Here is a 17,553-nt window from a genome sequence, read left to right as displayed (position 1 = left end):
ATGCCCAGATGATAATTTCAATTTTCTTTCTAAAATATCATTCTCTGAAAAGTATGAGATTTATTCTTGCCATTCAGTCTTCTAATAACTAAGGGTGGTCTGGGTCTAGTGGTCACTATTCTTTTTCCTTTCTTTTTTTTTTAATATTAAAAGGGGAATTTATTGGATTAGCTTACAGTAGTCCAATAGCAGTTGTAGGCCCAAGAATCAGGGACCCCAGTAGCTGCTCAGTCCATGTGGCTAGATGCCTCAGCAGTCTCAATCCAGCACTGAAGACCTGGAGGCTTCCTGAGGAGCTGCTGGTCTTCAGTCCACACTGGAAGGCAGTAAGCAGCTCTGGCAGCCAAGTGGAAGGAAGGGGTCACTGTTATTTTTCAAATGTAGCCAACAATCATTTAAACAAATAAAGCTCTTTCTGGCTACAAAATCCTTCTCCCAAATAGTTGCATTTGTCTTATTGCCTGAATAAGTACAACCTTTAAGACTCTGCAAGATTTTTTTGGGGGAGGGGCAGCAGGGTGGTATTTTGAGGTAGTATCTCACTCTAGCCTAGGCTGACCAGGAATTTACTATGTCGTCTCAGGCTGACCTTGAACTCATGGCAATCGCTTATGTCTGTTTTCCAAGTTCTGGGATTAAAGGCATGTGCAAGATTTTTGAGAATTTTTTCTTTGCTTTTTGGTTTTTCAAGGTAGGGTTTCACTCTATCCCAGGCTGATCTGGAATTCACCCTGCAGTCTCAGGGTGGCCTTGAATTCACCTTGATCCTCCTACTCTGCTTCCTGAGTGCTGGGATTAAAGACATGCATCATCATGCACAGCATGTGCAAGATTTTTGAGAATTTTTTTAAACATGTTCCAAAAGGTTTGTGGCTTTCTCATTTTCCTGTTCCATCAAGATGGTCAAATTGGCATGGCTTGTATTCTAGACTATGTTACTTTTCCACACATTGAGGCTCTGGTAGAAAAGGTGGTATCTAAAGTTTCTCATTTCAATTCAAAGTCATTGAGTGTGTATGCAGTATTTGTGGTATAAACATGTATATGTGCACATGTGCAGGGGCAAAGAGAACATTCAATATTCTCTTTTATCACCCATCCACGTGTTTTCTTGAGATAGAGAACCTGTGAGCTGCCACTTTGGTCATGTCTGACCAGCAAGCCCCAGCAATTCTCTGATCTCTGCTCCCCACAGAGCTGGGGTCACATGGATGTGTGGCCATGGCCAGCTTTTTTTTTTTTTTTTTTTTTTTTGGTTTTTCGAGGTAGTGTCTCACTCTGGTCCAGGCTGACCTGGAATTAACTCTGTAGTCTCAGGGTGGCCTCGAACTCACAGCAATCCTCCTACCTCTGCCTCCTGACTGCTGGGATTAAAGGCATGCGCCACCACGCCCGGCTCATGACCAGCTTTTTATGAGGGTGCTGGGGAATGAAACTCAGCGGAAATCAAGCTTTCTTAAGCCCTTGTGCTTTTGTGGCCAGTGCTCTTACCCACTGAGCCATCTCTCCAGCCCCAGCGGTTTCTTTTTTTTTTTAAGTTTTTAAATTTTTAATTATTTATGACAGATGGAGAGAGAGAGAATGGGCATGCCAGGGCCTCTATCCCCTGAAATGAACTCCAGACACATGCGCCACCTTGTGCATCTGGCTTAAGTGGGTCCTGGGGAACTGAACCTGGGTCCTTAGGCTTCCCAGGCAAGCACCTTAATTGCTAAGCCATGCACAGCCCAGCAGTTCCTGTTTTTGTCTTCAGATTTGTGTGTTTTCCTCTTGCCTACCTTTAGTAATTTTTTTTCCCCCAACAGAAATGCCATCTTTTCTGAAAACTCCAATGGATCTAACTATTCGCACTGGTGCCATGGCCAGATTAGAATGTGCTGCAGAGGGGCACCCTGCACCTCAGATTTCCTGGCAGAAAGACGGTGGTACTGACTTTCCTGCAGCTCGAGAAAGACGCATGCATGTCATGCCTGAGGATGATGTCTTCTTTATTGCCAATGTGAAAATAGAAGACATGGGGATCTACAGCTGCATGGCACAAAATATAGCAGGAGGCCTCTCAGCAAATGCCTCACTAACAGTGTTAGGTATGTTTACCTCCTTCGGGAGCTCTGGTTTTACTGGAGTCCTTGATAGCTTCACTTGGGCTTAAAAGGCAAGAAGCACAATTCTGAAGTTTCTGTTGTGGTTCTTACCTTTGTTACTATTTTGCCACTTTATATAAGGTTTTGTCAGCCTAGGATATCAGTGGATCACACAGCTGACGCCTAGAAAAATCCCAAGGGCAAAGTTAAGGTCTTTATCCCAAAATTAAATGCCTTTATTACTTTGTTCTTTTAACCTCCCTGTGTCATGTTTCTACTTCAGATGTATTTTTTTCTGCTACTCAGTGAATCTTCCAGTGGGCATTCTGCTTCTAGAAGCATTCAGACCACTTGATTTTTGCCTCATAGAAAACCTAAAAACATTTATTATTTTTCCCAATTAAGAATAAATTAGGGCTGGAGAGATGGCTTATCAGTTAAGGAGCTTGCCTGAAAAGCCAAAGGACCCAGATTCATTTTCCAAGTAAGCCAGATGCAGAAGGTAGCACATGTATCTGGAGTTCAGTTGCAGTGGCTACAGGCCCTTGTATGCACATTCACCCATTCTCTCTCTCTCAAATAAATAAATAAACAAAAATGTTTTTTAAAATTGAATAAATTGCCGGGTGTGGTGGCGCATGCCTTTAATCCCAGCATTTAGGAGGAAGAGGTAGGAGGATTTCTGTGAGATTGAGGCCACCCTGAGACTTCATAGTGAATTCCAGGTCAGCCTGGGCTACAGTGAGACCCTACCTCGGGGTGTAGGGGGGGAGAATAAATTAGTGCCAGGTGTGGTGGCCCATATATTTAGTCCCAGCAATTGACAGGCAGAGGTAGGAGGATCTCCATGAGTTCGAGGCCACCCTGAGACTACATAGTAAATTCCAGGTCAGCCTAGGCCAGAGTGAGATTCTACCTTGAAAAACAAAACAAAAATATAAATAAATAAATAAGTAAATTAGCCAGACATGGTGGTGCCCACCTTTAATCCCAGAATTTGGGGAACAAAGGGACAAGGATCACTGTGAGTTCAAGACCAGCCTGGACTGTAGAGTGAGTTCTGGATTAGCCTGTGCTAGACTGAGACTCTATCTTGGAAAAAAATAAAGACAACAAAGTAATATTAAAAAGTGACCTCTCTTCTGGTTAGGTTTTCTGTTTTCCCTGTCGTTATTTTTTATTTTTAGAGAGATTGGAAGAGAGAGAATTGGCCCTCCAAGGCCTCAGCCACTGCAATCGAACTCCAGACGCTTGTGCCACCTAGTGGGCACGTGTAACCTTGTGCTTGCCTCATCTTTGTCCGTCTGGCTATGTGGGACCTGGAGATTTATAAATGGGTCCTTAGGCTTCATAGGCAAGCGTTTTAGCCGCTAAGCTGTTTCTGCAGCCCTCCCTGCCTTTTTTTCATGCTAGGTGTTGTGGTATAGTCCTGTATAATCCTAGAAGTCTGGAGGCAGACAGGAATAACAGCATGGTCAGGCCAGCAATGCTGCCTAGTAAGGACCTGTCTCAAAAGAAAAGAAAGGGCTGGAGAGATGGCTTTGTGGTTAAGGTGCTTGTCTGCGAAGCCTAAGAACCCAGGTTTGATTCCCCAGAGCCCACGTAAGCTAGATGCACAAGGTGGAGCATATGTCTGGAGTTCGTTTGCAGTGGCTGGAGGCCTTGGTGCACCCATTCTCTGTCTGTCTGTCTCTCTCTCTCTCTCTCCCCACATCTCTCTCACAAATAAATAAATAAATTATATATTAAAGAAAAAGCAGGGTGTGGTGGCACACACCTTTCATCTCAGCACTTGGGAGGCAGAGGTAGGAGATCACCTTGAGTTCCAGGCCACCCTGAGAGTACATAGTGAATTTCAGGTCAGCCTGGACTAGAGTGTGACCCTACCATGCCCAGTTTAGAGCACCTTTCTTTTTGGTATTTAAATTCTAAGCAAATTTTACCTTCCAGTTCTCTGTTTTTCCAGATATCAAGAGTTTCATGGCCTATTTATCTTTTCGAGTCAAGGTCTCTACACTCTGTAGCCCTGGCTGGCATTGAGTTCATGGTACTCTTGCCTGAGCCTTTTCAGGTGAGCTACTATGCCAGGTTACAGACTATCAGAAGCTTTTTTTTTGTTTTTGTTTTTCGAGGTAGGGTCTCACTCTGGCTCAGGCTGACCTGGAATTCACTATGTAGTCTCAGGGTGGCCTCGAACTCATGGCGATCCTCCTACCTCTGCCTCCCGAGTGCTGGGATTAAAGGCGTGCGCCACCATGCCCGGCTTTTTTTTTTTTTTTTTTTTTTTTTTTTTTTTTTTTTTTTTAAAGCATGCATTTATCCTAGCACTTGAGAGACTCAGGGGAGGAGAATAGAGTTCCAGGCCAGCCCCAAAACAAGGAAACACCAGGCTGGAGAGATGGATTAATGGTTAAGACGCTTGTCTGCAAAGCCAGAGGACCTAGGTTCTATTCCCCAATACCTACGTAAGCCAGATGCACAAGGTAGCACATGTGTCTGGAGCTCATTTGCAGTGGCTAGAGGCCCTGGTGTGCCCATTCTCTCTGTCTATTTCTCTACCTCTCTCAAATAAAAAGTAAAAAAAAATGGGATGTGGTGGCACATGCCTTTAATCCCAGCACTCGGGAGGCAGAGGTAGGAGGATTGCCATGAGTCCGAAGCTACCCTGAGACTACATAATGAATTCCAGGTGAGCCTGGGCTAGAGTGAGACCCTACCTTGAAAAAACCATAAAAAAGAAAGAAAAAAAAGAAAACACCGCTAATAAGAAAAGCATACCATAAAAGCTGGTTGATTTGTGTTCTTTACTTGTGTAATCAGGAAAATCAGTAGCTCACAGTTAGCTTTATTTGTTTATAAAGCAGTGATGGGGAGGTAAATGGGTGTGCCAGGGTCTCTTTCCACTGTAAATGACTTCCAGACACATGCACCACATTGTGCTTTACGTGGGTATCGGGGAATTGAACCCAGTCCGTCAGACTTTGCAAGCAAGTGGCTTTAATATTGAGCCATCTCTCCAGCCCCACTTTACAGATTTAGAGTGAATCACTCAAACACTATTAAAGATAGCATATTCTAGTTGCCTGATGTGGTTACACACACCTTTAATCCTAGCACTTAGGGAGGCTGAGGTAGGAGGATCTCTGTGAGTGTGAGGCCAGCCTGAGACTACATAGTGAATTTCAGGGGTGAGAACCTAACTCAACCCCCAAAGAAAGTATATTCTAGAAGTCCAATGCACTATCCATTGTGCCATGGAGCCACCTAGAAAGCATATTCTAGACATTTTTTTCCACTCCCCCCGCCCCCCTGAGGTAGATGTCTTCTTCTAGTCCAATTCACAATGTAGTCTCAAGCTGGCCTTGGACTCACTGTGATCTTTCTACCTCTGCCTCCTGAGTGCTGGGATTAAAGACATGCACCACCATGCCCAGGCTTTTACTCACTTTTGTGTGTTAAATGTGCCCAGTTTTTTTCTTCTTCTTTTTTCCTTCCCTTCCTTTCCCCCTTCCCTTTTTTCTCCATTGCCTTGAATTCATAGACCTGTTTCAGCCTCTGCAGTGCTGGAGTTACCAGTGTACAACACTTGAATGTATATTTTTAAATTAAAACTAATTTTATAATAGTGTATCTTTGCATATAAATCTTTGAATTTTTTGGGATAGCTTTCCCAAGGTAGAATTATTGAGATAAGATGTTGGTTCATTTTGTTTTTGTGGTGCTGAAGATCCTATCCAGGGTTTTTGTATGTGCTTGCTAGGAAGGTGTGCCTGTGAGCTATGCTTTAGTACTGGATTGTACTCCTTTTCTCTGTCCATTCGTTTTTTCGTTTGTACTGGGATCTGAACCCAAGGCTTTGTTTGTGCTAGGCTCGGTGCTTTACTACTGAGCACGCATCCCCAGTCCTTTTTGCTGTATTTTGAGTCAGGGTCCTGCTAAGTTGCCCAAGCTGGCTTCATACTTGTGATTCTCTTGCTTCAGCCTCCTGAGTAGATGGGATCATAGACACAATACCAGCAAGCCCAGTTCAGGTTTCTCTTTTTTTTTTTTTTTCCCCCCTCCAATGGCTTTTGTCATTTGTTTTTTGAAACATTAAGTCTAATCCTACCATGAAGCTGCACAGTTCATTATACCCTTGGAATCTAATTATATAGTATTTAAGGAATGAAATTGCCTAACTTGATTTTTGTTTGTTTGTTTATTCATTTATTTATTGAAGCCAGCCCAATGACAGGTCTTTTTTTTGTGTGTGTGGTCTTTGGTTTTTGGTGTTTCGATTTTTTTTTAGTTAAGGTCTCATTGTAGCTCAGAGTGACCTGGAATTCCCTATGGAGGCTCAGGGTGGCCTCAGGTCAATCTTCCCACCTCTGCCTCCCAAGTGCTGGGATTAAAGACGTGTGCTACCATACCCAGCTTAGTCTTTTTTATTTTTTAATTGGCGGGAGAGGGAGGAGAAGTAGTGAGCTGGGGCCTCTAGCCACTATAATTGAACTCCACACACATGCACCACCTTGTGTACATGTGCAACCATGAGCATGCATCACCTTGTGCGTTTGGTTTAGGTGGGATCTGGGGAGTTGAACATGGGTCCTGAGGCTTCTCAGGCAAGCACCTTCACCACTAAGCCACCTCTCCAGCCCCTAACTTGATATTTTTAACGTTCTCTTATTAGAGACCCCCTCATTTATTAGACCTCTGGAGGACAAGACAGTCACTCGGGGTGAAACAGCGGTGTTACAGTGTATAGCTGGAGGGAGTCCTGCCCCTCGCCTCAACTGGACTAAAGATGATGGACCATTGCTGGTTACAGAACGACACTTCTTTGCTGCAGCCAACCAGCTTCTCATCATTGTGGACACTGGGCTTGAAGATGCTGGAAAATATACCTGCGTTATGTCTAACACCCTTGGGACAGAACGTGGACATATTTACTTAAACGTTATCTCATCTCCCAATTGTGACTCTTCTCAGAATAGCATTGGGCATGAAGATGATGGCTGGACCACAGTTGGCATTGTCATCATTGTTGTGGTCTGCTGCGTTGTGGGCACCTCTTTGATCTGGGTCATTGTCATTTACCACATGAGAAGGAAAAATGAAGACTATAGTATCACAAACACGGGTGAGTCTTAACTACATGACCATGGTGTGTACTTTTCCTTGTGGTTCTGGGGATTGAACTCACAGCTTGCACATGTTAGGCAAGCACATGAGTGCTGTGCTCCGCGCCCCCCCCCCCCCCCCCCGTCCTATTCAACTAAAGTGAAACTTGAAGGAGAATTGTAGTAAGAAACAATGATAGGGGAATTGTGGTAAGAACAATTGGGGACATGTGTCCATGCCATTTTCCTGGCCATTATCAAAGTGGAACTCATTTGTGAAATTGTCTTCTGAGTATTGGCCTCAACTGCTTAACTTTGATACTTATAGATGTTTCTTTTTACAGAAGAGCTCAATCTGCCTGCAGACATTCCCAGCTACTTATCTTCCCAAGGAACATTGTCTGAGCCACAGGAAGGCTACAGCAACTCAGAGGCAGGGAGTCATCAACAGCTTATGCCTCCTGCCAATGGTTATGTACACAGAGGCACTGACGGTAGGGACTCTGCTGTTTATGTGGGTATAATTTCAGCCTCTTCTTGCAACTTTATCTTTCACTGTGTACTTTTCCAATTAGCCCAAAGGAATATTTTTGTTTGTTTTAATTGTATCTATTAGTGTGAGAGAGAGAGAGAAAGACAGATAGAGAGAATGTGCATACCAGGGCCTTCAGCCACTGTAAATGAACTCCAGATGCATGTGCCACCTTGTACTTCTGGCTTACATAGGTACTGGGAAATTGAACTTGGGTCCTTAGGCTTCACAGGCAAGTGCCTTAAACACTAAGCCATCTCTCCAGCCCCCCTTTTGATTTTTGTATCTTTTAAAAGATATTTTTATTTTTATTTATTTATTTGAGAGATAGGGTGAGACCGAGAGAGAGAAAGAGAGAGAGAATGGGCATGCCAGGTCATCCAGGCACTGCAAACAAACTTCAGATGCATGTGCCCCCTTGTGCATCTGGCTTACGTGGGTCCTGGGGAATCGAACCTGGGTCCTTTGGCTTTGCAGGCAAGTGCCTTAACTGCTAAGCCATCTCTCAGCCACTGTTTGTTTTTTGAGGTAGGGTCTCACTCTAGCCCAGGCTGACCTGGAACTCATTCTGTAGTCCCAGGGTAGCCTCAAACACAGCAATCCTGCTACCCCTGCCTCCCGAATTCTGGGATTAAAAATGTGTACTACCACACCCTGCCAAATGAGTATTTTAAAATAAAATATTCAATGAGTACATTTAGCAAAATGGAATGAAAATTGACCAGTCTTTTAAAAAAATAATTTATTTTTATTTTAATTTATTTGTTAGCAGAGAGAGAGAGGAGAGACAGAGAGAGAGAGAGAGAGAATGGGAATGCCAGGGCCTATAGCCACTGTAAATGAACTCCAGACGTATGTACCCCTTGTGTATCTGGCTCATACGGGTCCTGGAGAATCAAACCTGGGTCCTTAGGCTTTGCAAGCAAGTGCTTTAATCACTAAGCTATCTCTCCAGCCCCTCAACCTTTACTTTTGACTGCAAACTCTTGTCAGGCAGTGCCTCACTAGGCATAGTGTCACTTAACTTCTTGACTCATGAAACATGGCCTCTCATCCAGCCATGATAATTTCTTGTTCTCTGCTTTGGTTTGCTTAAGCCAAGCATGTGTCTCATGACACAGGGCCAGCCCTTAATGCCTTGATTGCAGCTTGCTCTCTCTAAGGACAGAGATGGTTTAACGTTAGTACTCAAGAGCATGGGCTCTGAAGCCAGAATACCTGGGTTTAAATTTCAGCTCTTCTCTCTGTCAGTATTATTTCAGTCAAGTTACTTTCCTGTGCTATAGCTAACATAGAACTATAACCGTGAGATATTATATGTCAGTATAAAATAATATATATTATTTATATATAATCTCACAGTTGTGTATCATAACATATATGATATATATAAGTACACCTACCTCAAAAGATAAAATGAGTTAGTCCTCAGGCCTTGAAATTTCTCTGGAGTTATAAATAGAGTGCACAGTAAATGCTACAATGATTATAACTATTAAATAAAATTGATTATTGTAAAGCAAATTCCTTAATGAAAGAATGTTGGGCTCTTTCTCATGCCATTATTAGGTAGCACTGGGACCCGGGTGATCTGTTCAGATTGTTATGACAATGCCAACATCTACTCGAGGACCCGCGAATACTGTCCATACACCTATATTGCCGAAGAAGATGTTCTGGATCAGACACTTTCCAGCCTCATGGTTCCAGTGCCCAAAGAGACATTTTTGTCACATCCTCCCCAAGATGCCAGTGCTCTGGACAGCCTGGTGCCATCCACAGACAGAGAGTTGCCTGCCTTTCCCACCAACCACGAGAGGATGAATGAGAAGAAACTTCCCTCTGCACAGACGAGTAATGGTACAGGATGCTTTTTCTTTCCTGGTTTTGTTTATTTTGTGTTTTTGGCTTATTTTGTTGTTGCTTTACCTAACTAATTTTTCCTTCTATCATAGAGTAGCATGCTCAGTGACAAGAAGCAAACAAATTGGTATAATAGAGTAATTGCCACTGTTCACCAATGTTAACTGGAACCAGAGATTTCACATATATGAGTCTTCACTTATAGGTGAAAACAGTTTTTATGTAGATAACAAGATACTACTGAAAATTTACTGGCCATACAGAAAAAGCTTTAAAAAATTATCTAAGTTTATTTTTCTCCCATCTTGAGGTCAGCAATGGGGATTTGAAGTTCTAAGAATATAATTTGGCAAAGCCTTTGCTAAAACTTGAGGATGTTTTGTTGGCTTGCTATTGAGTTGGGTGTATATATTGCTTTCAGCATCACCTTGGGTGTTTCTTTCTCTGATGAGGTGTGGAAGCAGTTTGGGGATACTGTCCTCTGTCGTGCATGGTTGCTGAAAAGAAACACTGCTGTGTGATTAGACCTTTGATAACAACAAACTCCTTCTAGACCGGAAGGAGCACCACAGAGGTCTTCCTGTCTGACCATGCCTCTCAGCTGTCACCTTCTGAAGTGAAAAACACTTCCTTTGGCTTTGTAGGCAAGCACCTTAACCACTAAGCCATCTCTCCAGCCCCCCAAGGATAGTTTTGAAAGCAGTAAGTGATCTAACATGAGATGATTCTTCTTTCTTTACATGTATTTATGTGGGTAGGTGGGCGCGCCAGGGTCTCCTGCTGGAAACAAATAATAGCGCTTGTGCTACTGTTTTTGGAATTGGGTTGCACTGTAGCCCAGGCTGACCTGGAATCCACTATGTAGTCTCAGATTGGCCTCAAACTCACAGTAATCCTCCCATGTTGGGCTTCCAGTGCTGGTATTAAAGGCATGTGCTACGACACTGGCCTTGTGCCACTTCTTGTGCCCAGCTTTATGTGGCTAAAGGTGCTTATAACTGCTGAGCCATCTCCCCATCCCCAAGACCCCTGTTCTTCAGACACCAACTCTGAAGATATCTCAAGAGGGTGCAGGTCAGAGAAAAGTACTGTTTCTGAAGTTATCTTTTTTTTTTTTTCCATTTTTTTGTTTATTTTTATTTATTTATTTGAGAGCGACAGACAGAGAGAGAAAGAGATAAAGAGAGAATGGGTGTGCCAGGGTCTCCTGCCACTGCAAATAAACTCCAGGTGCATGCACCCCCTTGTGCATCAGGCTTACATGGGCCCTGGGGAATTAAGCCTCAAACCAGGTTCCTTAGGCTTCACAGGGAAGCGCTTAACTGCTAAGCCATCTCTCCAGCCCTCTGAAGATATCTTTACATTCAGTGTCAGTGAAAGAAACACCAATAGTAAATCTATTTTCCACATTAAAAAAAAAAGTCAAGCATGGCAATGCATACCTTTAATTCTAGCACTCAGGAGGGAGAGGTGGGAGGATCGCTGTGAGTTTGAGGTCAGCCTGAGACTACATAGTGCATACCAGGTCAGCCTGGGCTAGAGTTAGACCCTACCTCAAAAAAAAAAAAAAAGTTTTTATTTATTTGAGAGGAAAAGAGAGAGTATGAGCATGCCAGGGCCTTAAGCCACTGCAGATGAACTCCAAATACATCCGCCACCTTGTGCATCTGGCTTACATGGGTTCTGGAGAATCGAACCTGGCTTTGTAAGCAAGCACCTTAACCACTATGCTATCTCTCCAGTGCCCCCCCCCCCTTTTTTTTTTTTTGGTTTTTCGAGGTAGGGTCTCACTCTAGCCCAGGCTGACCTGGAATTCACTATGGAGTCTCAGGGTGGCCTTGAACTCACAGCGATCCTCCTACCTCTGCCTCCGAAGTGCTGGGATTAAAGGTGTGCGCCACCATGCCCGGCAGTGCCCCCTTTTTAAAAAAATAATTTTTATTTATGTTTTGCTTTTTTTCTTTCCAAAAATTTTTTTATTAACAACTTCCATGAATATCCCATGGTAATATCCTCCCTCCGCCAACTTTCCCCTTTGAAATTCCATTCTCCCCATCTCAGTCAATTTGTTTTTGAGACAGCATTTTGCTGTATAGTCCAGGCTGTACTTGATCTCAAGACAGTTTTCCTGCCTCTGCCTGTTGAGTGCTGGGATTAACAGGCATGAGCCACCGTACCTGATTTGTATACATTATTATTATATCTTGAGAAATCCTTTCCCAGCTTAAAAAAAATATGTATTCTGTTTATATGTGTGTATGTGTGTGTACATATAAGTACATATATACATACACACACACACATGATTTATTTAGTAATTTATTTAGGAGAGAGAGAAAAAGAGGTCATGAGTAAGACAGAGAGAAAGGGCACACCCGGGCCTCTAGCCACTACAAACGAACTCCAGACACATGTGCCACCTTGTTCATCTGGCTTATTTGGGTGCTGGGGAATTGAACCTGTATCCTTAGACTTAGCAAGCAAGTGCCCTATATACATTTTTTGAGACAGATAGGGAATGGGTACACCAGGGCCTTTAGCCACTGCAAACAGACTCCAGATACATGTGCCACCTTGTGCATCTGGCTTATGTGGGTCCTGGGAAATCTAACCTGGGTCTTTAGGCTTCACAAGCCAGCACCTTAACAGCTATGCCATTTCTCTAGCCTGCCTGCCTGCCTGCCTGCCTGCCTGCCTTCCTTCCTTCCTTCCTTCCTTCCTTCATTTATTTATTTATATATATATATATATATATTTTTAATTTTATTTATTTATTTATTTGAGAGCGACAGACACAGAGAGAAAGACAGATAGAGGGAGAGAGAGAGAATGGGCGCGCCAGGGCTTCCAGCCTCTGCAAACGAACTCCAGACGCGTGCGCCCCCTTGTGCATCTGGCTAACGTGGGACCTGGGGAACCAAGCCTCAAACTGGGGTCCTTAGGCTTCACAGGCAAGCGCTTAACCGCTAAGCCATCTCTCCAGCCCTATTTATATTTTTTTAATGGAAGGGTCTTTATCAATTCTTAGGTGTCCTGAAGCTCACTCTATAGCCCAAGTTGGCCTCAAACTCACAGGGAGCCTCCTTCCTCAACTTCATCAAGTGCTGGAGTAAAGGCATGCACCACCATTTTTGGCTTAATTTTTTTTTTTTTAATTTTTATTATTTTTTGGTGTGTGTTTGTGTGTGTGTATGTGTAGCGTATGGTGGTATGTGATGTGTGTAGTGTGTTCACGTGTGTGTACAGGTGCATTTGTCCTGTGCACACGCATGGGGAGCCCAGAGTAGAATGTTGTATGTCCTCTTTTTCTTCTTCTGCCTGTTTCCTTGAGATTGAGTCTTTCACTAAACCCAGAACGCAGTTTTCAGTTCTTTTTTTCAGGTCAGCACACCCCACTGCATCTTCTGCTCCCTTTGAGACTGGGGTTACAGATGCACATGGCCTTGCCTGACTGTTAACATGTGTCTTGGGAATTGAGCTTGGGCCATCTGAGGCCCTTATGCTGTACTGCAAATGTTCTTAACCACTTAGTTATCTCCCTGACCTGGCCTCCCCCAACCTTACTTTCTATGTGAATTTTATTTTTGTAAACTATGCTTTAAAAAAGAGCTTAAGTGAGAAATGCCTTTTTAGTTGTTGTTTTTCCAAAGTAGGGTCTCACTCTAGCTCAAGCTGACCTGGAATTCACTCTGGTTGGCCTCCAACTCACAGCGATCCTCCTACTGCTGCTTCTCAAGGCATGTGCCACCATGCCTGGTGAAGGTTGTTTTAAAGGACAGACATTAAACTTTAGAAAATCAATTCTGCAATTCTAGCCACCACTGATAATTCTTGTGTTTCCTTCTCAGAAGCCCTGCAGAGGCCCCTGTGGAACATGAACAGAGAACTGGGCCTGCTTCCCTTTCCCCAGCAGCCTGTCCTGGAGTCACCACAGCTTCATCGCCACGAAGGCCAGGTGGAGGGGGCTCTAAACTGCTCTTCCCCCATGTCCTGCCACAGGTTTCATGACCGCGCTTTCGATTTTAGTAGAACTCAGAACATTCAGGAAGGTAGTGAGGGCACATGAAGCCCAGTCCAGGATGAAATCTGGGAAGAGACTCAAGTTGATTTCGTATCTACTACCTCAGAGTCGAGAAGAAACGCTAGTCAGCATTTGCTTTCCACTTTGTTCCTAATTACACCTGACCACACCAAGGTAGGCCTGGAGTGTGTTTGGGCTTATCCCCGGCGAAAGACGAGTGTAATGGCTGACATAAATGTGTGTCACACTGAAAATACACAGCAGTGGCAGAGGAAGATAGGAGGCAAAAGTGCCTCCTGGGACGTGCCCAGGTATGTACTGCCTATCAGGAAGATCTGATTGCTGCTTAGCCTACTGGATTGCCCAGTCCTCAGAATGGTCCTGAGAAAAAGCATTGCTACCTTTGAGATTCTACTTTGCCTTCCATGGAGCAAAAACTAACTCTGGGACCCTTTGGAAAGCATACCTGGGATTCTTCAGTGAGTTTAAGCAGGTGGTAGAGACTGGGGCTTTGATATTCAAGGTCTTCAGTAAGAACCCCAGAGTTGACTAACTGGTACCAGGTCAAAGGTTTTTTGTATTCTTGTGACTTTTTTTAATCCCTATTGGCTAGGGATATCATCATAAATATATATGCATTTATAAATTTTCTATTCATTGACCCTGTGTGTTGACCGCAATGTAAATATTTTTGATATGCCAAAGCTATAAATAATGTCTATCAAGTTACATTGACAGCAGTTTCTCAGATCACAGGTGGATTTTTGTATAACTTAGCTAGATGAGATTTTAAGAACTTTGTTTCAAGGTCTAAAATGATTTGTGCAAAACTATATGTATAGAGGCAGGGTACTTAGAGATTGCATACACACAAACACAGTCTTGGTGTAATTATCTGCTTTCTTTGTGCCTAGATATTCACACATCCAATCATTTGCCATCTGAGTTCAAGTGCCAGGCGATAATCCCTTTCTAACATAATAGGGAAGCTTGGCTCTTTCAGAGCCTGGCAGCTCTGTTACAACCTTTAAATATAGAAGTCTTGTTTGGAATTACCTTCTTTCAGCAAAGTACTTTGTTGACAAAGAAACCAAAGATTCTTTTCTATGTTTGTTTTTCATTCCTGTTATTAATTCCAAGCATATCTTAAGAAGGGAAGAGTGCTCTTGAAAGTAGAAGAACATAAAAAATTTTCTATGCCATGTAGATTGGGAATGGTACTTGTTATGTATGTTGTTATTTAAGTCAAAAAGTTTCTTGAGCAGGGTGTGATGCCACATGTCTTTAATCCCAGCACTTGGGAGGCAGAGGTAGGAGGATTACCATGACTTTGAGGATACCCTGAGACTAATTCCAGGTCAGCCTGGGCTAGAGTGAGACCCCCCATTTTGAAAAACCAAGATAAAAGAAAGTCTTGAATTTTTGACAGCAAAGAGTTTTATGTAAAAGAAGAACTTAAGTCAGTGAAAAGCAGTAGGTGGAAGTTGTGCTTTCAGATGTCCTGACACAGGCAGTTAATTCTATCCTGAAATCCAGCATTAGTTATTTGCTAGATGACTTCAGTCTCTTGAAAACATCTATTTGTACATCATTGAGCATTCTGGGTTCCAGGTGCACACAGTTTCTCAGCTTCTTGTCAGAATGCTTAGCTGGATTTCATACTTCTTTCCCACCAAATTTTTCTCCTGTGGAGAGTGCCATTTCTTTAGTTGCTTACTACCCCATATTTTTCTGTATTTTTGAACTGTCACATTGTACCTGTCTTCATCTTAAACTTTTTTGGGGAGGGAGGGGGTTGTAAGTAGAGTCTCACTCTAGCCCAGGCTGACCTGGAATTCACTATGTAGCCTCAAGATGGCCTTGAACTCAGAGTGATTCTCCCACTTCTGCCTCCCAAGTGGCGGGATTAAAGGTGTGTACCACCACGCCTGGCTTATACTTCATTTTATTTTACTTTTTATGCATTTATAGTTTATGCTGATCTGACCAGAACTAGAAAACTGGGTCCCTTCTTAGCTCTGTTCCTTGCTAGCTGTGTAATCAAGGGGAGAGAGTGTTTTGTTTTGTTTTTTTCTCTAGGTCGGCCTTTTTTTATTTTTGAAAAGAGCCATTTTGCTAGATGCTTTAAACCCCTTGCCACCTATAACATCCAGTGAATCAGCAATTCCCTCCAGGAACCAAAGAGGATTATGCTACTTTAATAAAGAGCTGCTTTTGTGAAGTATTTTGTTAGCATAGAGCAAGGATGATGCTTTTGTTATAACATTAGCCATATTTATTTTCTCTATGTTAGGAGTAAGTCTAAGAAATGCGAAGGAGGGGGGCTAGAGAGTGGGCTTCATGGTTAAGATACTTGCCTGCAAAGCCAAAGGACCCAGGTTTGATTTCCCAGGACCCACGTAAGTTAGATGCACAAGGTGGCATAAGCATCTGGAGTTTGTTAGCCAAGACTAGAGGCCCATTCTCTGTCTGCCTCTTTCTCTCTCTATTTCTCTGAAATAAATACAGATTTAAAAAAAATTCTCAGGAAGAAAAAGATTCTGCTTCTGAATAATAACCAGTAATAATAACCTAAGGAATCTTGTCTGTGATGAAAAATCACCCACTGCTCTCTGGAATAGCAGGTCTATGAGACACACACGCACACACATGTTCTAGCACACCAGTGTGTCAGGGTTATTAGCTGAGGGGGTGCTGCGACTAATTTATAACTCGCTGATGCTTCACTTCCTTTATGATGCATTCAGTTGCAGTCCTAAGTGGCAAGTGTGGAGTTGGGGCGAGGCTGGCCTGTGCACCACGGTTGGCGCTTGACAGGAAGGTGGAAAGCAGGCTGCGAGCCAGTGCTCCTGCAGGGGTGCAGCCTCCATGCTTCGGCCAGGGGTGTCTCCATTATGTTGACTAAACATTTGAAACCTTCCCCCAAGTATTCCTGGCTTGCCTAAATAACTAGTCAAGATTCTATTTATGAATGAAGAGCATGCCTCTGCTCTTAATAACAATTTTTAATCCTGTGAAAAGGAATTTCTGAAACAACTTCATGAAATACGGTTTTGATGAAGTGGTGCTCTGCCCTCCATTAGAGACAAGGCTTGTGGCACATCAGTAAAGTGTCCACCAAATGCTGGCGGGCAGGCTCGGCGCAAAGCCAGTCAAACAAATGCCCTCTTAGACTGGTTCTCCCGAATCTTCTTGTTAGGTGGCATTGTCATGACACTCCAAGTCTTGTTGGGACAGGATCGACACCAGAGCCACTGGCTGTCAGTCATACCCTCATTCAAACTACTTTCTCACATAGGATGTACCTGAAACCCTGCCCAGTGGACCATCGCCCCTAAAATGCCAGAATGCGTGTGTACTCAGTAGCTAGCTTCATATTTAAAATCTGTTGGCTGCATATTGTCCTCCAAGGGTTTGCGAAAGGACCATTTCAACAAGCAATTTAGACACAGTTTTCCTGTGAAAAGACATTGACAGATGTCTTTACACATCATAAGAAGTGACAAGGCAGCATTCATCTGTGTGGAGGTGTTGTACACACTTACTGGTCTGTATAAGTAACTCTGTGGATAATTGAAACAATCAGCCATTTGGGGGAAGGCATATACAGAAGCTCAGGCATCTCTTAGTGTGGAAGAGATGCCTATGCTGAGGTGGAATGTAGATCAGGTGACTATCAAGTCTCCAAATGCTCCCTGACAGCTCACTTTTTTTACCCTTGAATATTTTGTGTTCACTTTATCATACTTAATTGAGGATTCTTTTTTATTTTTTTTTTTTGTTTTTCAAGGTAGGGTCTCACTCTAGCCCACGCTGACCTGGAATTCACTATGGAGTCTCGCTGTGGCCTCAAACTCACGGGGATCCTCCTACCTCTGCCTCCCGAGTGCTGGGATTAAAGGCGTGCGCCACCACGTCCGGCTTTGATTGAGTATTCTTTTAAAAATAATT

The 17,553-nt window shown here is 43.2% G+C and overlaps 1 protein-coding gene across 2 annotated transcripts in view; it reads left to right on the top strand.

The window, feature by feature from the left end:
- The window catches only part of Lrig2 (leucine rich repeats and immunoglobulin like domains 2), a 78,340-nt gene extending 60,987 nt beyond the window's left edge, over positions 1-17,353 (top strand). The window contains exons 14-18 of one of the 2 annotated variants that reach the window (XM_045138405.1): positions 1,806-2,087; positions 6,757-7,206; positions 7,531-7,680; positions 9,288-9,578; positions 13,430-17,353. In XM_045138405.1, the coding sequence (XP_044994340.1) occupies positions 1,806-2,087; positions 6,757-7,206; positions 7,531-7,680; positions 9,288-9,578; positions 13,430-13,647 (1,391 nt within the window). In that variant the 3' untranslated portion in view covers positions 13,648-17,353. Of the gene's footprint in view, positions 1-1,805; positions 2,088-6,756; positions 7,207-7,530; positions 7,681-9,287; positions 9,579-9,673; positions 9,787-13,429 lie in introns of those variants that run through there. The other variant, XM_045138406.1, reaches the window with a different exon arrangement.
- The last annotated feature ends 200 nt before the right edge of the window (positions 17,354-17,553 follow it).

Source organism: Jaculus jaculus, chromosome 19 (genome assembly GCF_020740685.1).
Source record: "Jaculus jaculus isolate mJacJac1 chromosome 19, mJacJac1.mat.Y.cur, whole genome shotgun sequence".
NCBI classification, from domain to species: Eukaryota; Metazoa; Chordata; class Mammalia; order Rodentia; family Dipodidae; genus Jaculus; species Jaculus jaculus.
The sequence above is the reverse complement of the archived record's forward strand: the minus strand, read 5'-3'. Positions and strand labels throughout refer to the sequence as shown.